The sequence below is a fragment of the Micromesistius poutassou genome (assembly GCF_964030765.1).
Source record: "Micromesistius poutassou genome assembly, chromosome: 10".
NCBI classification, from domain to species: Eukaryota; Metazoa; Chordata; class Actinopteri; order Gadiformes; family Gadidae; genus Micromesistius; species Micromesistius poutassou.
This window is the reverse complement of record NC_140280.1, coordinates 10,633,164-10,657,790: the sequence shown is the minus strand read 5'-3', so window position 1 is coordinate 10,657,790 and position 24,627 is coordinate 10,633,164. Positions and strand designations below refer to the sequence as shown.

Genomic DNA, 24,627 nt, shown 5'->3' with positions numbered 1-24,627 from the left:
GCAAGATAGGGCCCTTCTTCTGTTTGGCGCACATGGCTAATTTGCATACGCGCACAGGGCTGTCGGAATGGGAACTTGTCGTACTGGCAGCATTTCGGGGGCGCGATTACGGGCTGGCGGAGTTACATTTAAAAATCGCGTTCAAGTAAAAATAATAAGAAAAGCGTATTCAATTTGTGGCGCTCGTTGTTCAATCTGTGGCGCAGCGCCACACATTGGCCTATGTGTGGGAAACACTGATGCTATCTTTAGCACAAACGGATTCAGGCAGCATGCCTCAAATCCAGGATGCTCAGTTAGGCACGTTACATCTGCATCTTACATCGGGGTAAGCTCCTCGACCAGCGACCAAAACGCGCTCACTTCCCTACAACACAAGCTCTCCACCACAGTTTCCATGGGACGACACCGCCCACACAGACACCTGCCAAACACAGCGACAAAGACACGCTTACTACTCTCTCCCTGTCCCGGTAAGCGGTAGGCCTACCCTGACGGTGTCAATGACAATCAATCACGAGGAAAACTAGTTAGCACTATCAAAAATAATCACACTGAAGACATGACCAGCCTACTTGGCTTCGGTTACGTTTGCAAACAACATTTTCACCGGAGAAAGAGGTAAAAGCTTAGAAATAAAGCCAACGACATAATCACTGTCACTAGATATAAAGAAAACGTTGACTTTCACTCGATGCTATTCACTGACAGTAAAAAAAAAAGTTGTTATTGTATGCACTGCTGTTCATAGACTACTAGCTCCAGCGCTCCTTGCTGCGTTTCTAAATAGCTGACCAGGACACTTCACCAACTCTCCAGTCATTCTCCTCTGACCATGCATTTATTTGTCTTTGACGGCCATCGGCTCTCGGTATTTCCTCATTCGCCCTCTCACGTCTAACCGGTTCGAAATATCATAAATGTTAACTGTGGGTCTTGCCACCTCTTCCCATTGAGCCTCTTCCTCATCCCAGTTAGACGGCATAGTGCTCTAGTAGCAGCTTCAAGGCTCCACCACGACTACCTCATGTGACGTCATCGCCGAGCGCGTAAAAAAATAACCGTTACTAACCAAAAACTACAAAAACTGGACTTTAACACCATTTTGGAGACATTTCTAACTTTAAATACATATCTTGAGTGCTTTATGTACCCATTAATCGAAACTTCCGGTTAACCTGCAACATGGGCTTTAACGGAATAAGGGATCAGAAATCATCAGAAATTATTTATTGATCCCTAGGCAGAAATTGGGTCACATTACAGATGCTCCCATTCTAGATAAGAAATGTATATAAGCAAAGACATTTTTAATAAATAGAAAATAAAAACTATACAAAGTTTATGCATTATAACACGATATATATATAAGAAAATAATATTGGGCCTTTGTAGGGAACATTTTGTGTCAATTTGTATAAATTGTTGAAATAGTTCAGATATCAGTGCAAACTTGTTTGTCTGCCATCTTTTACTACTAAGCTTTGATTAAGGTGTGGCGGGTGCTTATGGGTGGAATGAGCGTCTTTTGTTCTTTGTGCTTCTCTACCCCCTCCCCGATCCGACACAGAGAATCTTGAAAAAGCTTTCAACAAAGAGTTGACTTACTGTCCTACGTTTTAAAATAAAGTGTAAAGAAAGTCTATTAGATAAAACGAATACTATATTGACTATTAGTTATTCATAGTTCTAACGAGTTTAGTCTAAATTGTTTGTCATTTTACAACTATTACTACTATAACTATTTACTATAGCATATTTTTCAGTATGCAGAAATCCAATTGTTTTAAGTCAGGCTCAAATGGTATCACTTTTTTGGGTTCTAACTAACCCTAACCCTAACCACGGATGAAGTTCGCCTTCAGATCTTTTAGCAAGAAAGGTCTTTCTGCCAACCCTAAACCTAACCAAGTAGAAGTGCTGCCTTGAAGTAACCAAGTAGTTAAAAACTAAAAAATTATAAGTCAAAAACTAACATCAAACTAATATTAAATAAAAGTGTTAACTTTCAAATATCGGCTACGACATTGACAGTGTAAAACTTAGTTTCGTCCCCAGCAATAACAATAATGTCTTGGATTAATACAGCGCCTTTCAAGGGACCCAAAGACGCTTTACACATTACATAGTAACCATAGGCCTTGGTGAACAGTGAACCGAAACGTATTAGTTTAATTTCCTTCCTTTTGAGCTTTATTTCCATGACTGATTACCTTTATTGGCCTGGAACTTCGTTTATGCCTCTTCTTCCTCAGAAGTTTTTCTCTATCCTGGAAAAAGAAAAAAACACAAAAAATATTGGTATATTAGTGATGAAATATCATAATAAAATATAGTTTCAAGCAATGATAACAGGGTCCTACATATGGCAGGCGTGGCCTAATGCATACATCAAAGCAGAAATAATTCAATTTTGTGCCGTGTCTCACAATATGTTTTGTTGACTTCAGACTCGAACCAGCAACCCCCCAGTCATGTTCCCCACACTCCAACAATCTCAAAGGGCAGATCAGACTATATTTTGAGGAGGAGTATGGTGAGCTTGGTAAAATGGCATTCATATGCCTTAACAGGTTTACTGGAAGTAATCATATACTACAACAACTACTACTACTACTACTACTACTACTACTACTACTAATCCTAACAAATACAATAGGGTTCCTACAGAGTTTTGTAGGACCCCTAATTATCCATCCATCCATTAACCTCCCTTCTTACTTTCTTGTCATTGGGTTGTTTTGAGTCGCACCAATCATTGTTGTTATTGCAAGCACAACCTAACCCGTGGAGCTCTGCACTCACTCTGGTGAGCTCGTCGACCATGGTCTGCTGCTCCAGGACCTGCATCTTGAGGAAGGCCAGCTCCTGCTCGTCGTGGGCCTGGTCCAGGTCGTTCAGAGACTTGAGCTTCTTCAGTGGAGCATGGGAGCTCATCCTCTCCTTCTGCGGACACAGCATGGGACACAATGTTAATGCATAAAATACGAAATGTGTGTCTCAGAAAGCACTGTGAAAACAACTGTTCACACAGACGTTAATAATAAAATATTAAATGACTAACATTGTTTACTTAATTCCAAACTGTTACACTGTCACACTATTGGTTGAAGCTACTCCAATTCTGATCATATGCTTTGATCTGGCTCGCTTGTAAGTCAGTTTGGATAAAAGTGTCAGCTAAATGACTCAATGTTATATCTAATGGTGTGAAAATCGTTATGATCTTAAATGATCAATGTTTATCACAAAAGCACAGCTTTTCTTTCTCAGGTTTTTTCAGAAAATGAAATACCCAAAGAAAATGGAGTGTATCCCCACAACGACAACGGCTATAGAATATGAAATGGGTACCAAAAGAGGATAACACCAGTGGGATTGTTGTGCAAGTGATCCATGTGGATGCTACTGGGTCTGGCTGAATAAAGCTAGAACACAGCATAATGGAAGATTTAATTTCTGTTGACAGCCAATATTACTATAGGGCCACAGCACCACATCTGATCACCTGGGTCATTATTTGATGTCATTAAAGTAAAGGAGAGAAAGATAAGAGAGATTGGTTTAGGCAGAATCTACAAATAAAAACAAATCCAACACAAAAATATAACAATGTAAACTTCAGACTCTAAAAGGTGGAAATCCGAGGAACCTAAAGTTACATTTTTACATTTGACCCCTATATTGAAAGGTCAGGGCGAATACAATTAAATGCTAAGCAATCGCAATATACGGCCACAAGAGGGCAACATGGATTGCGTAGAAGGCAATTTACCTTTTATAGTTATGAAATACATAATTAGGTGCCAAGCACAAAGTGCGAGGAACCTATTGTAATTGTTAGTTTTATTATTAGGTGCCAAGCACAAAGTGCGAGGAACCTATTGTAATTGTTAGTTTTATTATTATTATTAGGTGCCAAGCACAAAGTGCGAGGAACCTATTGTAATTGTTAGTTTTATTATTATTATTATTAGGTGCCAAGCACAAAGTGCGAGGAACCTATTGTAATTGTTAGTTTTATTATTATTAGGTGCCAAGCACAAAGTGCGAGGAACCTATTGTAATTGTTAGTTTTATTATTATTATTATTATTATTATTATTATTCCGCCGCGTTTGCATTACAGAGCCTAAACCGCTCGCACACTTTTTATGAAACTTACCAGACCTGTAGAGGTTGACCAAAGATTAACACACAGCAAATATTACACTGATTGGCCCAAAGGTGGCGCTATAACAACTGCCCAAAAATGCAAACTTTGGAAAAGCATATCTCGTAACTGGTTTGACCTAGACTCATGAAACTTTGTTCACACATGCATATCCTCATGCTGAACAAATATGCCTCAAGAACCTATGACTTCCGGTTCCCAGATTTGCCGCCATTTTGAATTTAGTTTAAAAAAGTAAATTCCCTAACGATCCCAGGTTTTTTGACTTTGACAAAAATCCTTTAGCCCATATCATCTAGGGAGTATTATCTTCAATCTGACATAAAGATGAGTCTGTACAATAAAGTTTAAAGCACCCATGAGCCATTGACTTCTAAAAGAGGCGTGGTTTAAAACGCAAAAATAGTTAAATGCTCATATCAACATCAAGTTGGACTCCTATGATCTTGACCCCAATACAAAAGTTGTTCAGAATCAAATTCTGAACAAGATCAACTCAATAAATTTTCAAATGGGGCGTGGCATCAAAATGGGCGTGGCCTGTCACTAAAATCGCCACAGTTCATAGACGCAATATTTAATTTGAGCGGGACCAACACAGTGGCTGTTGGGGCCCAAAGTTCTAACTGCTCAAGTAAAATTAAGGTGATTGACAAAACAACATGGCTGCCAGAGGCTAAAAACCGTCAGAAAAACGCAAAATATAGTTAATTGCTCATATCAACATCAAGTTGGACTCCTATGATCTTGACCCCAATACAAAAGTTGTTCAGAATCAAATTCTGAACAAGATAAACCCAACATATTTTAAAATAGGGCGTGGCATCGAAATGGGCGTGGCCTGTCACAAAAATCGCCACAGTTCATAGACGCAATGTTTGATTTGAGCGGGACTGACGTGACCACATGCATATCCTCATGCTGAACAAATATGCCTCAAGAACCTATGACTTCCGGTTTCCAGATTTGCCGCCATTTTGAATTTTGTTAAAAACACTCAATTCCCTAAGGATCCTAGGTTTTTTTACTTAGACAAAAATCCTTCAGCAGATATCATCTTTTGACCAAGGTCTTTCATCTGACATAAAATAAAGTCTGTAAAGTAAAGAATAAAGCACCCAGGAGCCAATGACTTTTAAAAGGGGTGTGGTTTAAAACGCGAAAAGAGTTAAATGCTCATATCAACATCAAGTTGGACTCCTATGATCTTGACCCCAATACAAAAGTTGTTTGGAATCAAATTCTGAACACAATAAAGTCAACATATTTTCAAATAGGGCGTGGCATCGAAATGGGCGTGGCCTGTCACAAAAAACGCCACAGTTCATAGACGCAATGTTTGATTTGAGCGGGACCAACACAGTGGCTGTTGGGGCCCAAAGTTCCAACTGCTCAAGTAAAATCATGTCGATTGGCAAAACAACATGGCCGCCAGAGGCTCAAAATCGTCAAAAATCGTCAAAATTTAACTTAACGTCAAAAGTCAGGGTTAACTTAACCCAATCACCATCAAACTTGGGATAGTCAAAGGTACATGAGTCAAAATGAAACTGTCAAAATTGTATCTAAATCAGCCTAAAGTTGGCGCTATTGCAACAGTCCAAAAATGCAAAAAATGGTTTATTGGTCGGTAGGGTTAGGGTTAGGTTTGATGGTTTATTAGTCGGTAGGGTTAGGATTAGGTTTAATGTTTTATTGGTCGGAAGCGTTGTATTGGTCGAATCAGGCTTGGCACCTTTAATTATTATTAGGTGCCAAGCACAAAGTGCGAGGAACCTATTGTAATTGTTAGTTTTATTATTATTATTATTATTATTAGGTGCCAAGCACAAAGTGCGAGGAACCTATTGTAATTGTTAGTTTTATTATTATTATTATTATTATTATTATTATTCCGCCGCGTTTGCATTACAGAGCCTAAACCGCTCGCACACTTTTTATGAAACTTACCAGACCTGTAGAGGTTGACCAAAGATTAACACACAGCAAATATTACACTGATTGGCCCAAAGGTGGCGCTATAACAACTGCCCAAAAATGCAAACTTTGGAAAAGCATATCTCGTAACTGGTTTGACCTAGACTCATGAAACTTTGTTCACACATGCATATCCTCATGCTGAACAAATATGCCTCAAGAACCTATGACTTCCGGTTCCCAGATTTGCCGCCATTTTGAATTTAGTTTAAAAAAGTAAATTCCCTAACGATCCCAGGTTTTTTGACTTTGACAAAAATCCTTTAGCCCATATCATCTAGGGAGTATTATCTTCAATCTGACATAAAGATGAGTCTGTACAATAAAGTTTAAAGCACCCATGAGCCATTGACTTCTAAAAGAGGCGTGGTTTAAAACGCAAAAATAGTTAAATGCTCATATCAACATCAAGTTGGACTCCTATGATCTTGACCCCAATACAAAAGTTGTTCAGAATCAAATTCTGAACAAGATCAACTCAATAAATTTTCAAATGGGGCGTGGCATCAAAATGGGCGTGGCCTGTCACTAAAATCGCCACAGTTCATAGACGCAATATTTAATTTGAGCGGGACCAACACAGTGGCTGTTGGGGCCCAAAGTTCTAACTGCTCAAGTAAAATTAAGGTGATTGACAAAACAACATGGCTGCCAGAGGCTAAAAACCGTCAGAAAAACGCAAAATATAGTTAATTGCTCATATCAACATCAAGTTGGACTCCTATGATCTTGACCCCAATACAAAAGTTGTTCAGAATCAAATTCTGAACAAGATAAACCCAACATATTTTAAAATAGGGCGTGGCATCGAAATGGGCGTGGCCTGTCACAAAAATCGCCACAGTTCATAGACGCAATGTTTGATTTGAGCGGGACTGACGTGACCACATGCATATCCTCATGCTGAACAAATATGCCTCAAGAACCTATGACTTCCGGTTTCCAGATTTGCCGCCATTTTGAATTTTGTTAAAAACACTCAATTCCCTAAGGATCCTAGGTTTTTTTACTTAGACAAAAATCCTTCAGCAGATATCATCTTTTGACCAAGGTCTTTCATCTGACATAAAATAAAGTCTGTAAAGTAAAGAATAAAGCACCCAGGAGCCAATGACTTTTAAAAGGGGTGTGGGTTAAAACGCGAAAAGAGTTAAATGCTCATATCAACATCAAGTTGGACTCCTATGATCTTGACCCCAATACAAAAGTTGTTTGGAATCAAATTCTGAACACAATAAAGTCAACATATTTTCAAATAGGGCGTGGCATCGAAATGGGCGTGGCCTGTCACAAAAAACGCCACAGTTCATAGACGCAATGTTTGATTTGAGCGGGACCAACACAGTGGCTGTTGGGGCCCAAAGTTCCAACTGCTCAAGTAAAATCATGTCGATTGGCAAAACAACATGGCCGCCAGAGGCTCAAAATCGTCAAAAATCGTCAAAATTTAACTTAACGTCAAAAGTCAGGGTTAACTTAACCCAATCACCATCAAACTTGGGATAGTCAAAGGTACATGAGTCAAAATGAAACTGTCAAAATTGTATCTAAATCAGCCTAAAGTTGGCGCTATTGCAACAGTCCAAAAATGCAAAAAATGGTTTATTGGTCGGTAGGGTTAGGGTTAGGTTTGATGGTTTATTAGTCGGTAGGGTTAGGATTAGGTTTAATGTTTTATTGGTCGGAAGCGTTGTATTGGTCGAATCAGGCTTGGCACCTTTAATTATTATTAGGTGCCAAGCACAAAGTGCGAGGAACCTATTGTAATTGTTAGTTTTATTATTATTATTATTATTATTATTATTATTATTATTATTATTATTCCGCCGCGTTTGCATTACACAGCCTAAACCGCTCGCACACTTTTTATGAAACTTACTAGACCTGTAGAGGTTGAGTCAAGATGAACAGAGAGCAAATATCACACTGATTGGCCTAAAGGTGGCGCTATAGCAACAGTCCCAAAAATTCAAAATTTGAACAAGCATATCTCGTAAACGCTTTAACTTACAATCATGAAACTTTGCCCTCACATGAATATTCTCATGATGAACAAATATGCCTCAAGAACCTATGACTTCCGGTTTCCAGATTTGCCGCCATTTTGAATTTAGTTTAAAAAAGTAAATTCCCTAACGATCCCAGGTTTTTTGACTTTGACAAAAATCCTTTAGCCCATATCATCTAGGGAGCATTATCTTCAATCTGACATAAAGATGATTCTGTACAATAAATTTTAAAGCACCCATGAGCCATTGACTTCTAAAAGAGGCGTGGTTTAAAACGCAAAAATAGTTAAATGCTCATATCAACATCAAGTTGGACACCTATGATCTTGACCCCAATACAAAAGTTGTTCAGAATCAAATTCTGAATAAGATAAACCCAACATATTTTAAAATAGGGCGTGGCATCGTAATGGGCGTGGCCTGTCACAAAAATCACCACAGTTCATAGACGCAATGTTTGATTTGAGCGGAACCGAGGTTCCCACATCCATATCCTCATGCTGAACAAATATGCCTCAAGAACCTATGACTTCCGGTTTCCAGATTTGCCGCCATTTTGAATTTTGTTAAAAACACTCAATTCCCTAAGGATCCTAGGTTTTTTTACTTAGACAAAAATCCTTTGCCACATATTATCTATGGACCAAGGTCTTTAATCTGACATGAAAGAAAATCTGTAAAGTAAAGAATAAAGCACCCAGGAGCCAATGACTTTTAAAAGGGGTGTGGTTTAAAACGCGAAAAGAGTTAAATGCTCATATCAACATCAAGTTGGACTCCTATGATCTTGACCCCAATACAAAAGTTGTTCAGAATCAAATTCTGAATAAGATAAACCCAACATATTTTAAAATAGGGCGTGGCATAGAAATGGGCGTGGCCTGTCACAAAAATCGCCACAGTTCATAGACGCAATGTTTGATTTGAGCGGGACCAACTTAGTGGCTGTTGGGGCCAAAAGTTCCAACTGCTCAAGTAAAATGTAGTCGATTGGCAAAACAACATGGCCGCCAGAGGCTCAAAATCCTCAAAAATCGTCAAAATTTAACTTAACGTTAAAAGTCAGGGTTAACTTAACCCAATCACCATCAAACTTGGGATAGTCAAAGGTACATGGGTCAAGATGAAACTGTCAAAATTGTATCTAAATCAGCCTAAAGTTGGCGCTATTGCAACAGTCCAAAAATGCAAAAAATGGTTTATTGGTCAGTAGGGTTAGGGTTAGGTTTGATGGTTTATTAGTCGGTAGGGTTAGGATTAGGTTTAATGTTTTATTGGTCGGAAGCGTTGTATTGGTCGAATCAGGCTTGGCACCGTTAAATGCTGCATGCAGCTTTAATTAGGTGCCAAGCACAAAGTGCGAGGAACCTATTGTAATTGTTAGTTTTATTATTATTATTATTATTATTATTATTATTCCGCCGCGTTTGCATTACACAGCCTAAACCGCTCGCACAGTTTTTATGAAACTTACTAGACCTGTAGAGGTTGAGTCAAGATTAACAGAGAGCAAATATCACACTGATTGGCCTAAAGGTGGCGCTATAGCAACAGTCCCAAAAATTCAAAATTTGAACAAGCATATCTCGTAAACGCTTTAACTTGCAATCATGAAACTTTGCCCTCACATGAATATTCTCATGATGAACAAATATGCCTCAAGAACCTATGACTTCCGGTTCCCAGATTTGCCGCCATTTTGAATTTAGTTTAAAAAAGTAAATTCCCTAACGATCCCAGGTTTTTTGACTTTGACAAAAATCCTTTAGCCCATATCATCTAGGGAGTATTATCTTCAATCTGACATAAAGATGAGTCTGTACAATAAAGTTTAAAGCACCCATGAGCCATTGACTTCTAAAAGAGGCATGGTTTAAAACGCAAAAATAGTTAAATGCTCATATCAACATCAAGTTGGACTCCTATGATCTTGACCCCAATACAAAAGTTGTTCAGAATCAAATTCTGAACAAGATCAACTCAATAAATTTTCAAATGGGGCGTGGCATCAAAATGGGCGTGGCCTGTCACTAAAATCGCCACAGTTCATAGACGCAATATTTAATTTGAGCGGGACCAACACAGTGGCTGTTGGGGCCCAAAGTTCTAACTGCTCAAGTAAAATTAAGGTGATTGACAAAACAACATGGCTGCCAGAGGCTAAAAACCGTCAGAAAAACGCAAAATATAGTTAATTGCTCATATCAACATCAACTTGGACTCCTATGATCTTGACCCCAATACAAAAGTTGTTCAGAATCAAATTCTGAACAAGATAAACCCAACATATTTTAAAATAGGGCGTGGCATCGAAATGGGCGTGGCCTGTCACAAAAATCGCCACAGTTCATAGACGCAATGTTTGATTTGAGCGGGACTGACGTGACCACATGCATATCCTCATGCTGAACAAATATGCCTCAAGAACCTATGACTTCCGGTTTCCAGATTTGCCGCCATTTTGAATTTTGTTAAAAACACTCAATTCCCTAAGGATCCTAGGTTTTTTTACTTAGACAAAAATCCTTCAGCAGATATCATCTTTTGACCAAGGTCTTTCATCTGACATAAAATAAAGTCTGTAAAGTAAAGAATAAAGCACCCAGGAGCCAATGACTTTTAAAAGGGGTGTGGTTTAAAACGCGAAAAGAGTTAAATGCTCATATCAACATCAAGTTGGACTCCTATGATCTTGACCCCAATACAAAAGTTGTTTGGAATCAAATTCTGAACAAAATAAAGTCAACATATTTTCAAATAGGGCGTGGCATCGAAATGGGCGTGGCCTGTCACAAAAAACGCCACAGTTCATAGACGCAATGTTTGATTTGAGCGGGACCAACACAGTGGCTGTTGGGGCCCAAAGTTCCAACTGCTCAAGTAAAATCATGTCGATTGGCAAAACAACATGGCCGCCAGAGGCTCAAAATCGTCAAAAATCGTCAAAATTTAACTTAACGTCAAAAGTCAGGGTTAACTTAACCCAATCACCATCAAACTTGGGATAGTCAAAGGTACATGAGTCAAAATGAAACTGTCAAAATTGTATCTAAATCAGCCTAATGTTGGCGCTATTGCAACAGTCCAAAAATGCAAAAAATGGTTTATTGGTCGGTAGGGTTAGGGTTAGGTTTGATGGTTTATTAGTCGGTAGGGTTAGGATTAGGTTTAATGTTTTATTGGTCGGAAGCGTTGTATTGGTCGAATCAGGCTTGGCACCTTTAATTATTATTATTATTATTATTCCGCCGCGTTTGCATTACACAGCCTAAACCGCTCGCACACTTTTTATGAAACTTACTACAGCTGTAGAGGCTGAGGCAAGATTAACAGAGAGCAAATATCACACTGATTGGCCTAAAGGTGGCGCTATAGCAACAGTCCCAAAAATTCAAAATTTGAACAAGCATATCTCGTAAACGCTTTAACTTACAATCATGAAACTTTGCCCTCACATGAATATTCTCATGATGAACAAATATGCCTCAAGAACCTATGACTTCCGGTTACCAGATTTGCCGCCATTTTGAATTTAGTTTAAAAAAGTAAATTCCCTAACGATCCCAGGTTTTTTGACTTTGACAAAAATCCTTTAGCCCATATCATCTAGGGAGCATTATCTTCAATCTGACATAAAGATGATTCTGTACAATAAATTTTAAAGCACCCATGAGCCATTGACTTCTAAAAGAGGCGTGGTTTAAAACGCAAAAATAGTTAAATGCTCATATCCACATCAAGTTGGACACCTATGATCTTGACCCCAATACAAAAGTTGTTCAGAATCAAATTCTGAACAAGATCAACTCAACAAATTTTCAAATGGGGCGTGGCATCGAAATGGGCGTGGCCTGTCACTAAAATCGCCACAGTTCATAGACGCAATGGTTGATTTGAGCGGGACCAACACAATGGCTGTTGGGACCCAAAGTTCCAACTGCACAAGTAAAATTAAGGTGATTGACAAAACAACATGGCCGCCAGAGGCTAAAAACCTTCAAAAAACTGCGAAATATAGTTAATTGCTCATATCAACATCAAGTTGGACTCCTATGATCTTGACCCCAATACAAAAGTTGTTCAGAATCAAATTCTGAATAAGATAAACCCAAAATATTTTAAAATAGGGCGTGGCATCGAAATGGGCGTGGCCTGTCACAAAAATCGCCACAGTTCATAGACGCATTGTTTGATTTGAGCGGAACCGAGGTTCCCACATGCATATCCTCATGCTGAACAAATATGCCTCAAGAACCTATGACTTCCGGTTTCCAGATTTGCCGCCATTTTGAATTTTGTTAAAAACACTCAATTCCCTAAGGATCCTAGGTTTTTTTACTTAGACAAAAATCCTTTGCCACATATTATCTATGGACCAAGGTCTTTAATCTGACATGAAAGAAAATCTGTAAAGTAAAGAATAAAGCACCCAGGAGCCAATGACTTTTAAAAGGGGTGTGGTTTAAAACGCGAAAAGAGTTAAATGCTCATATCAACATCAAGTTGGACTCCTATGATCTTGACCCCAATACAAAAGTTGTTCAGAATCAAATTCTGAATAAGATAAACCCAACATATTTTAAAATAGGGCGTGGCATAGAAATGGGCGTGGCCTGTCACAAAAATCGCCACAGTTCATAGACGCAATGTTTGATTTGAGCGGGACCAACTTAGTGGCTGTTGGGGCCAAAAGTTCCAACTGCTCAAGTAAAATGTAGTCGATTGGCAAAACAACATGGCCGCCAGAGGCTCAAAATCCTCAAAAATCGTCAAAATTTAACTTAACGTTAAAAGTCAGGGTTAACTTAACCCAATCACCATCAAACTTGGGATAGTCAAAGGTACATGGGTCAAGATGAAACTGTCAAAATTGTATCTAAATCAGCCTAAAGTTGGCGCTATTGCAACAGTCCAAAAATGCAAAAAATGGTTTATTGGTCAGTAGGGTTAGGGTTAGGTTTGATGGTTTATTAGTCGGTAGGGTTAGGATTAGGTTTAATGTTTTATTGGTCGGAAGCGTTGTATTGGTCGAATCAGGCTTGGCACCGTTAAATGCTGCATGCAGCTTTAATTATTATTATTATTATTATTATTATTCCGCCGCGTTTGCATTACACAGCCTAAACCGCTCGCACACTTTTTATGAAACTTACTACAGCTGTAGAGGCTGAGTCAAGATTAACAGAGAGCAAATATCACACTGATTGGCCTAAAGGTGGCGCTATAGCAACAGTTCCAAAAATTCAAAATTTGAACAAGCATATCTCGTAAACGCTTTAACTTACAATCATGAAACTTTGCCCTCACATGAATATTCTCATGATGAACAAATATGCCTCAAGAACCTATGACTTCCGGTTTCCAGATTTGCCGCCATTTTGAATTTAGTTTAAAAAAGTAAATTCCCTAACAATCCCAGGTTTTTTGACTTTGACAAAAATCCTTTAGCCCATATCATCTAGGGAGCATTATCTTCAATCTGACATAAAGATGATTCTGTACAATAAATTTTAAAGCACCCATGAGCCATTGACTTCTAAAAGAGGCGTGGTTTAAAACGCAAAAATAGTTAAATGCTCATATCAACATCAAGTTGGACACCTATGATCTTGACCCCAATACAAAAGTTGTTCAGAATCAAATTCTGAACAAGATCAACTCAACAAATTTTCAAATGGGGCGTGGCATCGAAATGGGCGTGGCCTGTCACTAAAATCGCCACAGTTCATAGACGCAATGTTTGATTTGAGCGGGACCAACACAATGGCTGTTGGGACCCAAAGTTCCAACTGCACAAGTAAAATTAAGGTGATTGACAAAACAACATGGCCGCCAGAGGCTAAAAACCTTCAAAAAACTGCGAAATATAGTTAATTGCTCATATCAACATCAAGTTGGACTCCTATGATCTTGACCCCAATACAAAAGTTGTTCAGAATCAAATTCTGAATAAGATAAACCCAAAATATTTTAAAATAGGGCGTGGCATCGAAATGGGCGTGGCCTGTCACAAAAATCGCCACAGTTCATAGACGCAATGTTTGATTTGAGCGGAACCGAGGTTCCCACATGCATATCCTCATGCTGAACAAATATGCCTCAAGAACCTATGACTTCCGGTTTCCAGATTTGCCGCCATTTTGAATTTTGTTAAAAACACTCAATTCCCTAAGGATCCTAGGTTTTTTTACTTAGACAAAAATCCTTTGCCACATTATCTATGGACCAAGGTCTTTAATCTGACATAAAAGAAAATCTGTAAAGTAAAGAATAAAGCACCCAGGAGCCAATGACTTTTAAAAGGGGTGTGGTTTAAAACGCGAAAAGAGTTAAATGCTCATATCAACATCAAGTTGGACTCCTATGATCTTGAGTCCAATACAAAAGTTGTTTGGAATCAAATTCTGAACAAAATAAAGTCAACATATTTTCAAATAGGGCGTGGCATCAAAATGGGCGTGGCCTGTCACAAAAAACGCCACAGTTCATAGACGCAATGTTTGATTTGAGCGGGACCAACTTAGTGGCTGTTGGGGCCCAAAGTTCCAACTGCTCAAGTAAAATCATGTCGATTGGCAAAACAACATGGCCGCCAGAGGCTCAAAATCGTCAAAAATCGTCAAAATTTAACTTAACATCAAAAGTCAGGGTTAACTTAACCCAATCACCATCAAACTTGGGATGGTCAAAGGTACATGGGTCAAGATGAAACTGTCAAAATTGTATCTAAATCAGCCTAAAGTTGGCGCTATTGCAACAGTCCAAAAATGCAAAAAATGGTTTATTGGTCGGTAGGGTTAGGGTTAGGTTTGATGGTTTATTAGTCGGTAGGGTTAGGATTAGGTTTAATGTTTTATTGGTCGGAAGCGTTGTATTGGTCGAATCAGGCTTGGCACCGTTAAATGCTGCATGCAGCTTTAATTCTTGTTGTTATTTTCTGCTTATTTTGTTTGGAGTTGGAATAGTGTTTAGGTTATAATATTGGTTTTGATAGACTAAAAGTTGAGAATCTATTGGTTCTAGTGGTGTGTCACACGCTTTCTCATGTGTTTAAATTCCTTACGACAGCTTTGCAATAAGGGGGAGGGCCCGTATAGGGCAGGCCCTCTTGGGATAAAGGGGTTAAGTAACCAAAGCAGACACACACCATGTCCAGGTTCTCTTTGGCCAGGCTCTTGGCCTTGTCTTCTAGTTTCTGGATAGTCTGGGTGAGGTCGTCGTTCCTTTTGTTCAGCAGCTTGTTCTTGTCCAGCAGCGGCTTGCACTGTTTTTCTGATTCTCTCACTCGCTTCAGCTGGTGGAAGACAAACACAGTTTCACAATGACACTTTAACATTTAAGAATGACATGACAATTATCCAATGACAGCAAGGACCATGAACAATATTGGTCCTTGCCGTCATTGATACTGGATTTGTGTTTTAAATACAGATGTATGTGTGAATTACATTAGGCGTCTTGTATGAAAGGAAATGAGTAATAACTGACAGAATCAAGGTATTGATAAAACGTGATTCTAGAAATAGCATATATTACATGGCATATTATCAATCTGTAGCTTATACATTCAGTATGTTTAGAATACAATGTACCAATGAAGGAAAAATAAAATAAAAGATAGTCATTAGCCATGCTAAACAACTCAATCCATGTTAAACAATGGCCCATACCAACTCATTCCTCTCATCCACCAGGAGTGAGTTGCGGTCTTCCAGTTTGCGTATCGTTGAGTTGAGTTCAGCCACTCGACGCTGGTTTCTCCTCATGTCCTGGTGTGATGACAAGACATTTAGCAGATATACAGAGAGACAAGGCAAGACCACCTGTGTCAAGTGTCAATTCTCCCATAAGGGGAAAATCTGAACTTAGTGTACAAGCCTTATTTTGCAATTCTGAAAATATATTTTTTTCAATATTCAATCAATCACACTTGAGAAATTCTCAGGGATTTGAAGCTACTTGGGGACATAGAGGCTAGCCCTCTAAGAACTGTGTCAAGTTTTGGGTCAATAACCAAAATAATTACGTCAGTGTCAATTTGAATATATGCTAGACCAAGTGCTAATGCTCCAAATGCACTTCAGAAGGTTGTATGAGCTGGACACTTGCCGTGCACATAGAGGACAGTAATTGCATTAGCCTAATGCACCACTTTGTCCATGTATAAATGTCTTACCAATAGTCCTTTTCCATCACATCATTGATTATTGTATTAATCTTTCCTGAACTATGCCATCTATCCATTGACAGGTAAAAGGGGCTTCACCACCATCCAAGGAAGGGCAACTCCACGACCATTCCAAGTCCTGCTCATCAAACACTGAAAACTCCCCTGCACACACTCTCTCACTCTCTCACTATCTCATCAGAACCAGAACCCATAACGACCTTGGGAGAGATGCGACCAGAATCATAAACGATCAGAGCGGACCCCAGACCCGGACCATGGGCCCTCTTCGGGAGGATGGGATGCCGGATGCGAGGAACCATTAGTTGCCAGACGTTTTTAACTGGTATTATTGTCATTACATTCAAGTTGATATTCAAAGTTGTTAAAGGTATGGAACAAACTAATTCAAGTCCAACCCTGCGATACAAGGGCCCAAAAGAGTGTATAAATCAGTTCATAAATCAAATCAAATCCCAACCTCAAGGACATGGTCCACCTGGAAGATGGATGGCCCGATTTACTATTCCTAAATGCATCAACATAGATAGACCCTCAAAATGTAACCTTGCCAAACAGTGTTTCTTGAATGCGGCAGGAAAATCTATAGCTATGTCCTGAATCACGTGGCGGTTATTTAGCATTTGTTGCATTAATGATTCACTTGGTAACCCCACAGAAAGTACAAGTGTTAGAAAGACACCAATACACAGGCCTGATACAACCCAGCTCCAACCAACCTTTGGCATGATAACCCGGTAAGGTGTGTATTTAACCAACAGGAAACAATGGCACTAAGCACAGCATCAGAGGCTAACATTAATAGCACTATTCTGGCCTGCATTTAATGCAGTGTTTTAGCGCCCCCCCTCTGGCCAATGTTATATTTATAGGGTCATCACATCCATTCCCATACAACTCGATAAAGTTACTGTGTGGCACTCCCAAAATAGCATGGTGTAATATATGATCCTCGACTGGAGGTGTATGTAAAATCATATACCAAAGAATATATATGCCTCTAAAAGGCACTTTGATGTCTTCGAATAGAGTTCGGAGCTTAGGAACGTTCACAAACTAGTGCAGTGCATTAAAACGCTATGTTGATGTCACCGCCGACCACAGTGTGGCGCAGTGGAGCATTGGTGCAAGAGAGGGCACTTGGCCTTACTGGACTGCCGCAGTGCTCGGCCCCATCACCCGCACGGCCGGGGATCTCTCGCTTGGGGCTGCCCAGGCCGCACTCGGCCTCCTTGGCCAGGAACAGCTGCTCGTCCAGAGCATCTTTCTGCAGCTGCAGCTTCTGCAGGTAGCCCGACGTCGACTCCAGCTCCTTCTCCAGGGAGAAGATGGAGCGGTCTTTGGACTTGATTTCATCCACCTGTGACAAGGGGGGCGGAAAACGTGTGTTAGCTCATCTGTTCGTTAGATATGGTCGCTTGACTGTCAACAGGCTTGTTGTAGAGGGTGTGTGTGTATGGAACTCCATGCCAAAATAGCATAGTTCAGCCAACTATATAGCTGAAAAAGGTCTAATATGGTTGATTTGGGTTAGGATACATTGTGCTTTTTGTTCATAAGTTGACAATTATTTATATTAGGGGTAGGCGCTACCAGTATGAACGTGGCTAAAGGTATTATGTTGTGCCACGATATTGTTGTATATTCATAAATACCTTGTTGACGTATCTTTTTGAGCGGACATTGCATGCATTTGTTGCACGCCTCTAGCAACAAACAAGCGTGTACAGGCAATAGAGATGGGGATTGGAGTTTCTGACTTTAGGACTCGAGACACACACAGTGGTGTGTGTGTGTGTGTGTGTGTGTGTGTGTGTGTGTGTGTGTGTGTGTGTGTGTGTGTGTGTGTGTGTGTGTGTGTGTGTGTGTGTGTGTGTGTGTGTGTGTGTGTGTGTGTGTGTGTGTGTGTGTGTGTGTGTGTTAGTAGACATTCAATAGTCTGACCAACACAACATTGAAGCAGACAACATATAAACTGCTCTTTCCTGTAGGTTTCCTATATGTTGATAAGAATTGATGCATGAATTGATATTATAACATCTTTATTTAGCTATTGATTTGTAAAAGAAAAATAAGTACGAATCTTACTGATCTCCAGTCAGTAACAGTAACAAATCTTAAAAGCCTTTTTCGCAGTACATACTACATAATACATCTGTGTGTGTGTGTGTGTGTGTGTGTGTGTGTGCGCGTGTGTCACCCCTTCTGGGGGGGTCAATAATAGCAACACGGGGAGTGTGCGCACCAGCCTGCGGACGTCCTTCTCACACTCCCACTTGATCTTGGAGATCTGCTCCTGGTGCTGCTGGTGCTCCACGCGCAGGTCGCCCGCCTTCATCTTGTCCGACTGGATCATGTTGCTCAGGGCCTCGTCCGTCTGCTTCTTGGTGGACTTGAGCTCCACGATCTCCTGCAGCAGCTTCACTCGCTCCTGGTCGAAGAAGCGCCGGGCGTCCTCCTTGGCTTCCAGGGTCAGGGCCGTGCGCACCTGGAGGAAGGAGGGAGGGGGGCGGGGGGGCAGCTAACAGGTTTGTGGGGCATTGTGGGGCATTTTTGGACATTCATGCCTGCAAGCTTTTTTTGACTGCATAAATATAACAGGACCAGGTTAAAAAGGATTTTGAGTTTGGTGAGACCAGCATATCAATGGACAAGTAAAATATGTTTCTTCTCTCTCTTTTATTGTCTTAGTGCCCTTAATGATATCCAGCTGATAGGAAATTAGCCCCCTTCTTCTGTGGAGAGTTTGCAAATGTTTTCGAATGCATTCTCGGAAAAAGCTAAATTAAGTTTGACTGTGGTAGCTTTAACTTATTAGAAAAGGGTTATAAAAGTGGTACAATATACAATGTACAATATATTATAATATTGACCTTTCACTCAACCCAGAAAACTAAAAGGAGTTGTAAATACGTGTATTTCCTTTTTGGATTATGACAAAATGGCACCGCAGATGGCTGCCTGGGGTCTGTGCTCTCTCTTTGAGTTTGTTCATTCATTAAGTCTTCAGCACTGACTCAAATTCAGCAGAGAATAACCTCCAACCTAAACCTCCAACTACCCACTGGGCAGACGTTTCTCATTGAAGCGGAAAGTTTTATGTTTTGTTTTCCTGGTGCTTCACTGAAACCCGGCATGGGGAACACGTCCAGCCCACTCCATCTCCCGGGCTTCCAGCTCCTCAGAGCGGACCAGGACACAGAACTAAGTGGAATGAAACCGGGGAGGCAGACTTTTCTACATAAACAAAGGTTGGTGTACATATGTCAGTGTTGGAGGAATCAAGCAGACCTCACTTGGAAACCCTTTTTATCAACTGTAAGCTGTTTCTTTTAATTTTCTTTGTAAGCCAACTACAGTAAAAAAAAAAAAAACACGGGCTGGAGATCTTTCAACTGACTGACAACATGTAGTCAGTGAACTGAATATTTGTATGAAAACAAATAACACATTGTATGAATACAAATACATCTTGAAGCAAGCTTGAAGCTGTGCTTCCCTACCCTTTCCTGGCTACACAAAATGTACTTTTTGTTTTAAATTCGGATGTTTAACAGGTCAAAATGGAACAGTTGACAAAGCGTTCCAATGCGAGCCTCACCTTCTCGCCGCTGCCGTCGCGCATGGCGTTGAGTGCGGCCTTGAGCCGCTGGCTCTCCTGGTCCTTGATCTTGGCGTGGCGCGCGAGCTCCTGCTCATGCTGCCGCGTCAGGGCCTCCCGCAGCCCCTGGACGTCCTTCTGCTTCTCCTCGTGCCACTTGGCCCGCTGCTCCGTCAGCGCGGCCGTGTGGCGGTGCTGCTCCTGCTCCCGCACCCGCTTCACCTCCTGCACCTTGTCCCGCTCCAGCTTGGTCACCTGGGGGGGGGGGGGAGAGAGAGAGAGAGATAGGTAGGTAGGTAGGTAGGTAGGTAGGTAAAGGGACAAGTATAGGAGATCGATTATTATGATCTAAGCCAACCAAGTCTGCAGGAGGAAAAAGTGTAGAGAGAAAATGGATAGACTAGTAGTAATGGTTAGGCATGAGATGTTGTTAAGCTAAAATTAGGTAAATAAATGATCTTTAAAAAATAGTAAAAAACAGTAGCCACAAACTTATCAAGGTCAGCAATAGTTTACCATGTATGTTCGCACCGAAAACATTTTCTTATAAATAATGATTTTTGTTAGGATCCTACCTTGCATTTTTCCTGGTGGAGCTCTATCTGAATGTCAGTAAGCTTGGATCGGAGGTCCTCATTGGCTGCCTGTAAGGCAGAGATAAGCGCTTCAGGCTTCTCGCCCTTTGCACGCGTTTTCTTAGCCATGTCCTGGAAGACTAGTGAAGTACTGCCACCACTTTCATTGAGACTTCACAGAATCGTTCCGAGGCTCTTGAGAGAATTCCAGTTTCTCCTCTTCCTCATTATCTTAGTAGACACCCTGGCTGGGAGAGGAGAGGAGAGGACAGGAGAGAAAAAGAGGAGGTGTGGGAGAGAGACACAGATGAATATATAGCAGGCAAGGAGATCAATGATACAGGCAGACTAGAGTTCAATGGATTAGGTGTGTTTCTGTGTCGTGAAGTTGTGTCATGCCCATTGTTTTTATTGTTATTATGTGGTAAACAGGGATGGGAGCCTCTGTCTCCATAATTATATGCATACTTGTTGGATGTTGCAGAAATATCTGCACCATCTTTTATTTGTTTGCATGAACATCTGCAAAATTGTGCAATCTGGGTGATTGTGTTTACAGACATGTTAAAACTGTGAATGTTGGATCCTGTGCCACTGCGTATATCTCAAGCGTTTGATTTATTAAAAAGAAAGCTCTACCCCGCCACGTTGTAGAAAAAAAAAAAAGATGGTATTCCAGAGAGGTTTGAGGGGACCCTCGTTGGATGGGTAGTTACAGGTAGCGACTGGTAGCAATTATTAAGATAATATGAATGCAAAATGCAAAGCTGGCCAGGGAAACTCATCTAACTTGAGGAAACACCATGTCAAACAGAATGTATATCTAAAAGCTGAGTAGTGTACCATGTTTGATAACCTTCTGTTTGATAACCGTGGGCCTGCAGCCCACATTAGCATGCCTGCATCCAGCCCGAAGAAGTCAAAACCTCTGTGGACGATGAAACTAGGGCATGGACAACATGATCGACATCTTCAGGTACCAATTGTGGTCGGACAGCGGGAGAGAGGGGATGGGAAACGTTGGTAAGGGAGACACGGTACTGGGAGAAAGGGACGGGAAAACTACAAGCTAGCCAGAGAAAGAACAACTGTCAAGCTATATTACACACACACACACACACACACACACACACACACACACACACACACACACACACACACACACACACACACACACACACACACAGACAGCAAGTGTAGCATTGCTAAAACTAACATTTCAACTTCAGGGGAAAAAGTAAGGGAACCGAAACATGTTAAAACATGTTAAAACTGAGAAAACAGAGAGGAGTGGCAGCCAAAGTGTGCCAGGGTACAACCACTTAAAAATCCAATTGGCTAAGAAAATATGCTCTGGGAGATAAAGTTATTGTATTTCACATCCAGCTTAAATGTAGCAAGGACCATTATTTGTCACACGAGGAGTCTTAATGGCACGAGGCTGCGCAATCTAAAAAAAAACAGACTTATCGCCTCATGAGTGTGAGCTGGGAAAATCTAAGAAATCTGCCCGTCACCTTGATAGATGCCCATCTCTTCGCCAGAGAATCGAGTTTGCATAAGTCCATATATATTTGGACACTGACAGCAATTTTGTTATTTTAGCTGTCTACCAAAATTATTCAAGTTAGTTATATTAAAATAAAATCTGATAAAATCTATCAGAGATAGTAGGAACAAAGTACACAGGAGTGTAAAGGTTTGGGGCATTCTAAGAAAAAAAGAATGCACTGGTGAGCTCAGAAACACAAAAAGACCCGGATGAGTGGTGGGTGATCACAGGATCCTTTACATGGTAAAGAAAAAACACTACCATAAAGAGAAGACCTCACGAGAGCCGACACAGAGGGTTCACCACAAGGTGCAAACCATTCATAAGCCTCAAGAATAGAAAGGCCAGATTAGACTTTGCCATACAACTAAAAAAGCCTACCCAGTTCTGGAACACCAATCTTTGGACAGATGAAACCAAGATCAACCTGTACCAGAATGATGGGCAGAAAAAAGGTATAGAGAAGGCTTGGAACGGCTCATGATCCAAGTTATACCACATCGTCTGGAAAACATGTGGGAGGCTGTGTGATGGTATGGCCAGGCATGCATGGCTTCCAATGGCACTGGGTCACTAGTGTTTATTGAAGAATTTTTTTTTTTTTTTTTTTTAAACACTAATAAATTATTAGTGTTTGGGATAAATTGTCTGCTCAGATTCTGCCAAATTCAAAATTCTGCAGCCGTGGTCTCCACCGGCTTCAATACAGGCAGGAAAAAGATGTGCACAATGAAATTACCTTAACATTTTTTATTTTAATTAACATCCATACAGAAAACCTCCCTATCATCATGAATTTATGTATTGGGGCCAGTCCAATTAGATAATCAACAAGCCAAATTCACTACACAAGCAGATTCTCCTCTTTCCTGCTTGGGAGCGGCGAAGGCAGCATGTGAACACAGAGCCCTTATTTTGAGGGAAGGAGAGAGGAGTTGGAGGCAGAAATCTTTGAGTTGACAACGGTTGTGACGGTGATTTGATTTTAATTGCCAGGTCTGACGATTATTACAAATTCGGCACAGCCCTAGTAATTCAAATTGCATGGGGGGAACTGTCAAAAAAAACCTATAGTCTAAATAATACTTACTGCACTGATCAGGCCTTCAATCCCTATCGGCCAATATATACTCAAATCATGGGATCGGCTGATCAAACTGAACGGAGAGCCAATCTCGTGATGTAAAGACTGTGAGAAAAAATAAAACGTCAGTTTAGCAATGTTTTTGTTACATCTAGAAGAATATATGCAATGTGTGTACAATTATTATAACATGTAGGGGTAACATTGCCAAGGCTTTTAACACGACCAATCTAATTTCAACCCTTGAGATGCAAGTCTGAGCATAGCGAATACGAACGACTAATGGTCACCAAAACGACTAATGGTCGCTGCTCAATTTGATCTGCCTTCCACATTCACTGCCTACCCGTGGACTCTGAAGGAGAGTATAATAAACTTGCTAAGTACATGTGAAGAACTCGCCCATGAAATAAGCTCCTTCTTAGCATGGATGGATTAGCCTGTATGGATTAGGATTTCAATATGAATTGTATGCCAATATAGATTGACCTATGGAGTAGGCCAATCTATATTGGCCTATATTGGCCTATATTGGCCTACTTCCACATTAATCTTGATTCGTGATTGGAAGGGGTAGGGTGTCCCAATACTGAGGGGAGTTTTTCCCTTAAAATCAACCCTTGAACGCTATTCAGCTCGGTAGCTGACTTGCAGCTAAGGGCACTCAAAGCAAGTGTTCTTGTTAAGGGGAGAGAAATGGGACTGGGCCTAACTCTACCTGGCCCTGTGATCTTGCTGTGAACCCCTCTAATTGATGCCATGGCACCTGTCAAATAAAAGAGGAATGTTGACAGTGAGGGCTGACACTTCCAGGAGAGATGGGAATTACAAAAAGATTCACAGAAAATCTGAGCAATTACGTTTGCCTAATTAGTCAAGAGACTGTTGCCTTTTTTAAGGAATTCAACATAAAGAGACACTACCAGACAAAACATGATATTGCATACGACAAGCTAACATGGAGTGAGCGGCTGGAAATTAAGCAACTCCAAGCCGCTTTGGCCTCACAACAGCAACTTTTCACACTGGCCTGTGGGTCAAAAGAAAACATCACAAAAGCAAGCAACAAAGTGGCAGTGGTAATTGCCAAACATGGCAAACCTTTAAAAAACCAGACTCAACCTTCCGGTAACAAGTTAACCTGCTCCTGAGCTTAGCTGAAAATTTTACATTGCTTATAATGCAATTACACTGTCATAAGGGCACGTTGTATTCCACCTACGTGACACCCTTCTCCTTAGTATCAGTAAGTTACCTGTTTCTTTGTCATTCTGGAATTCTGAGTGTTTGAATGGTAACATCTGCTTTCACTGACAGGTCACCCAGTATGACTCTCAGCCGACCCTCATGTCCCAGTGACAGCCCCAGTAGCCCCAGTAACACCAATAGCCCCAGGGCAGAAGAGGTTGTTTCCCCGCCTGAGTGATTCAAAAGCTATGGTGACAGACTGTGACAGGCTAGAGGTTGT

At 40.6% G+C, this 24,627-nt stretch overlaps 1 protein-coding gene across 1 annotated transcript in view; it reads right to left on the bottom strand.

Moving 5' to 3' along the window:
* The window catches only part of jakmip2 (janus kinase and microtubule interacting protein 2), a gene marked incomplete at both ends in the record, with an annotated part of 29,074 nt that extends 8,422 nt beyond the window's left edge, over window positions 1–20,652 (bottom strand). The window contains 8 exons of the mRNA XM_084474133.1: window positions 2,214–2,270; window positions 2,806–2,946; window positions 15,307–15,453; window positions 15,830–15,928; window positions 17,498–17,707; window positions 18,593–18,835; window positions 19,949–20,203; window positions 20,524–20,652. Coding sequence (XP_084330259.1) covers window positions 2,214–2,270; window positions 2,806–2,946; window positions 15,307–15,453; window positions 15,830–15,928; window positions 17,498–17,707; window positions 18,593–18,835; window positions 19,949–20,203; window positions 20,524–20,652 — 1,281 coding nt within the window. The remainder of the gene's footprint in view (window positions 1–2,213; window positions 2,271–2,805; window positions 2,947–15,306; window positions 15,454–15,829; window positions 15,929–17,497; window positions 17,708–18,592; window positions 18,836–19,948; window positions 20,204–20,523) is intronic.
* Window positions 20,653–24,627: the final 3,975 nt, after the last annotated feature.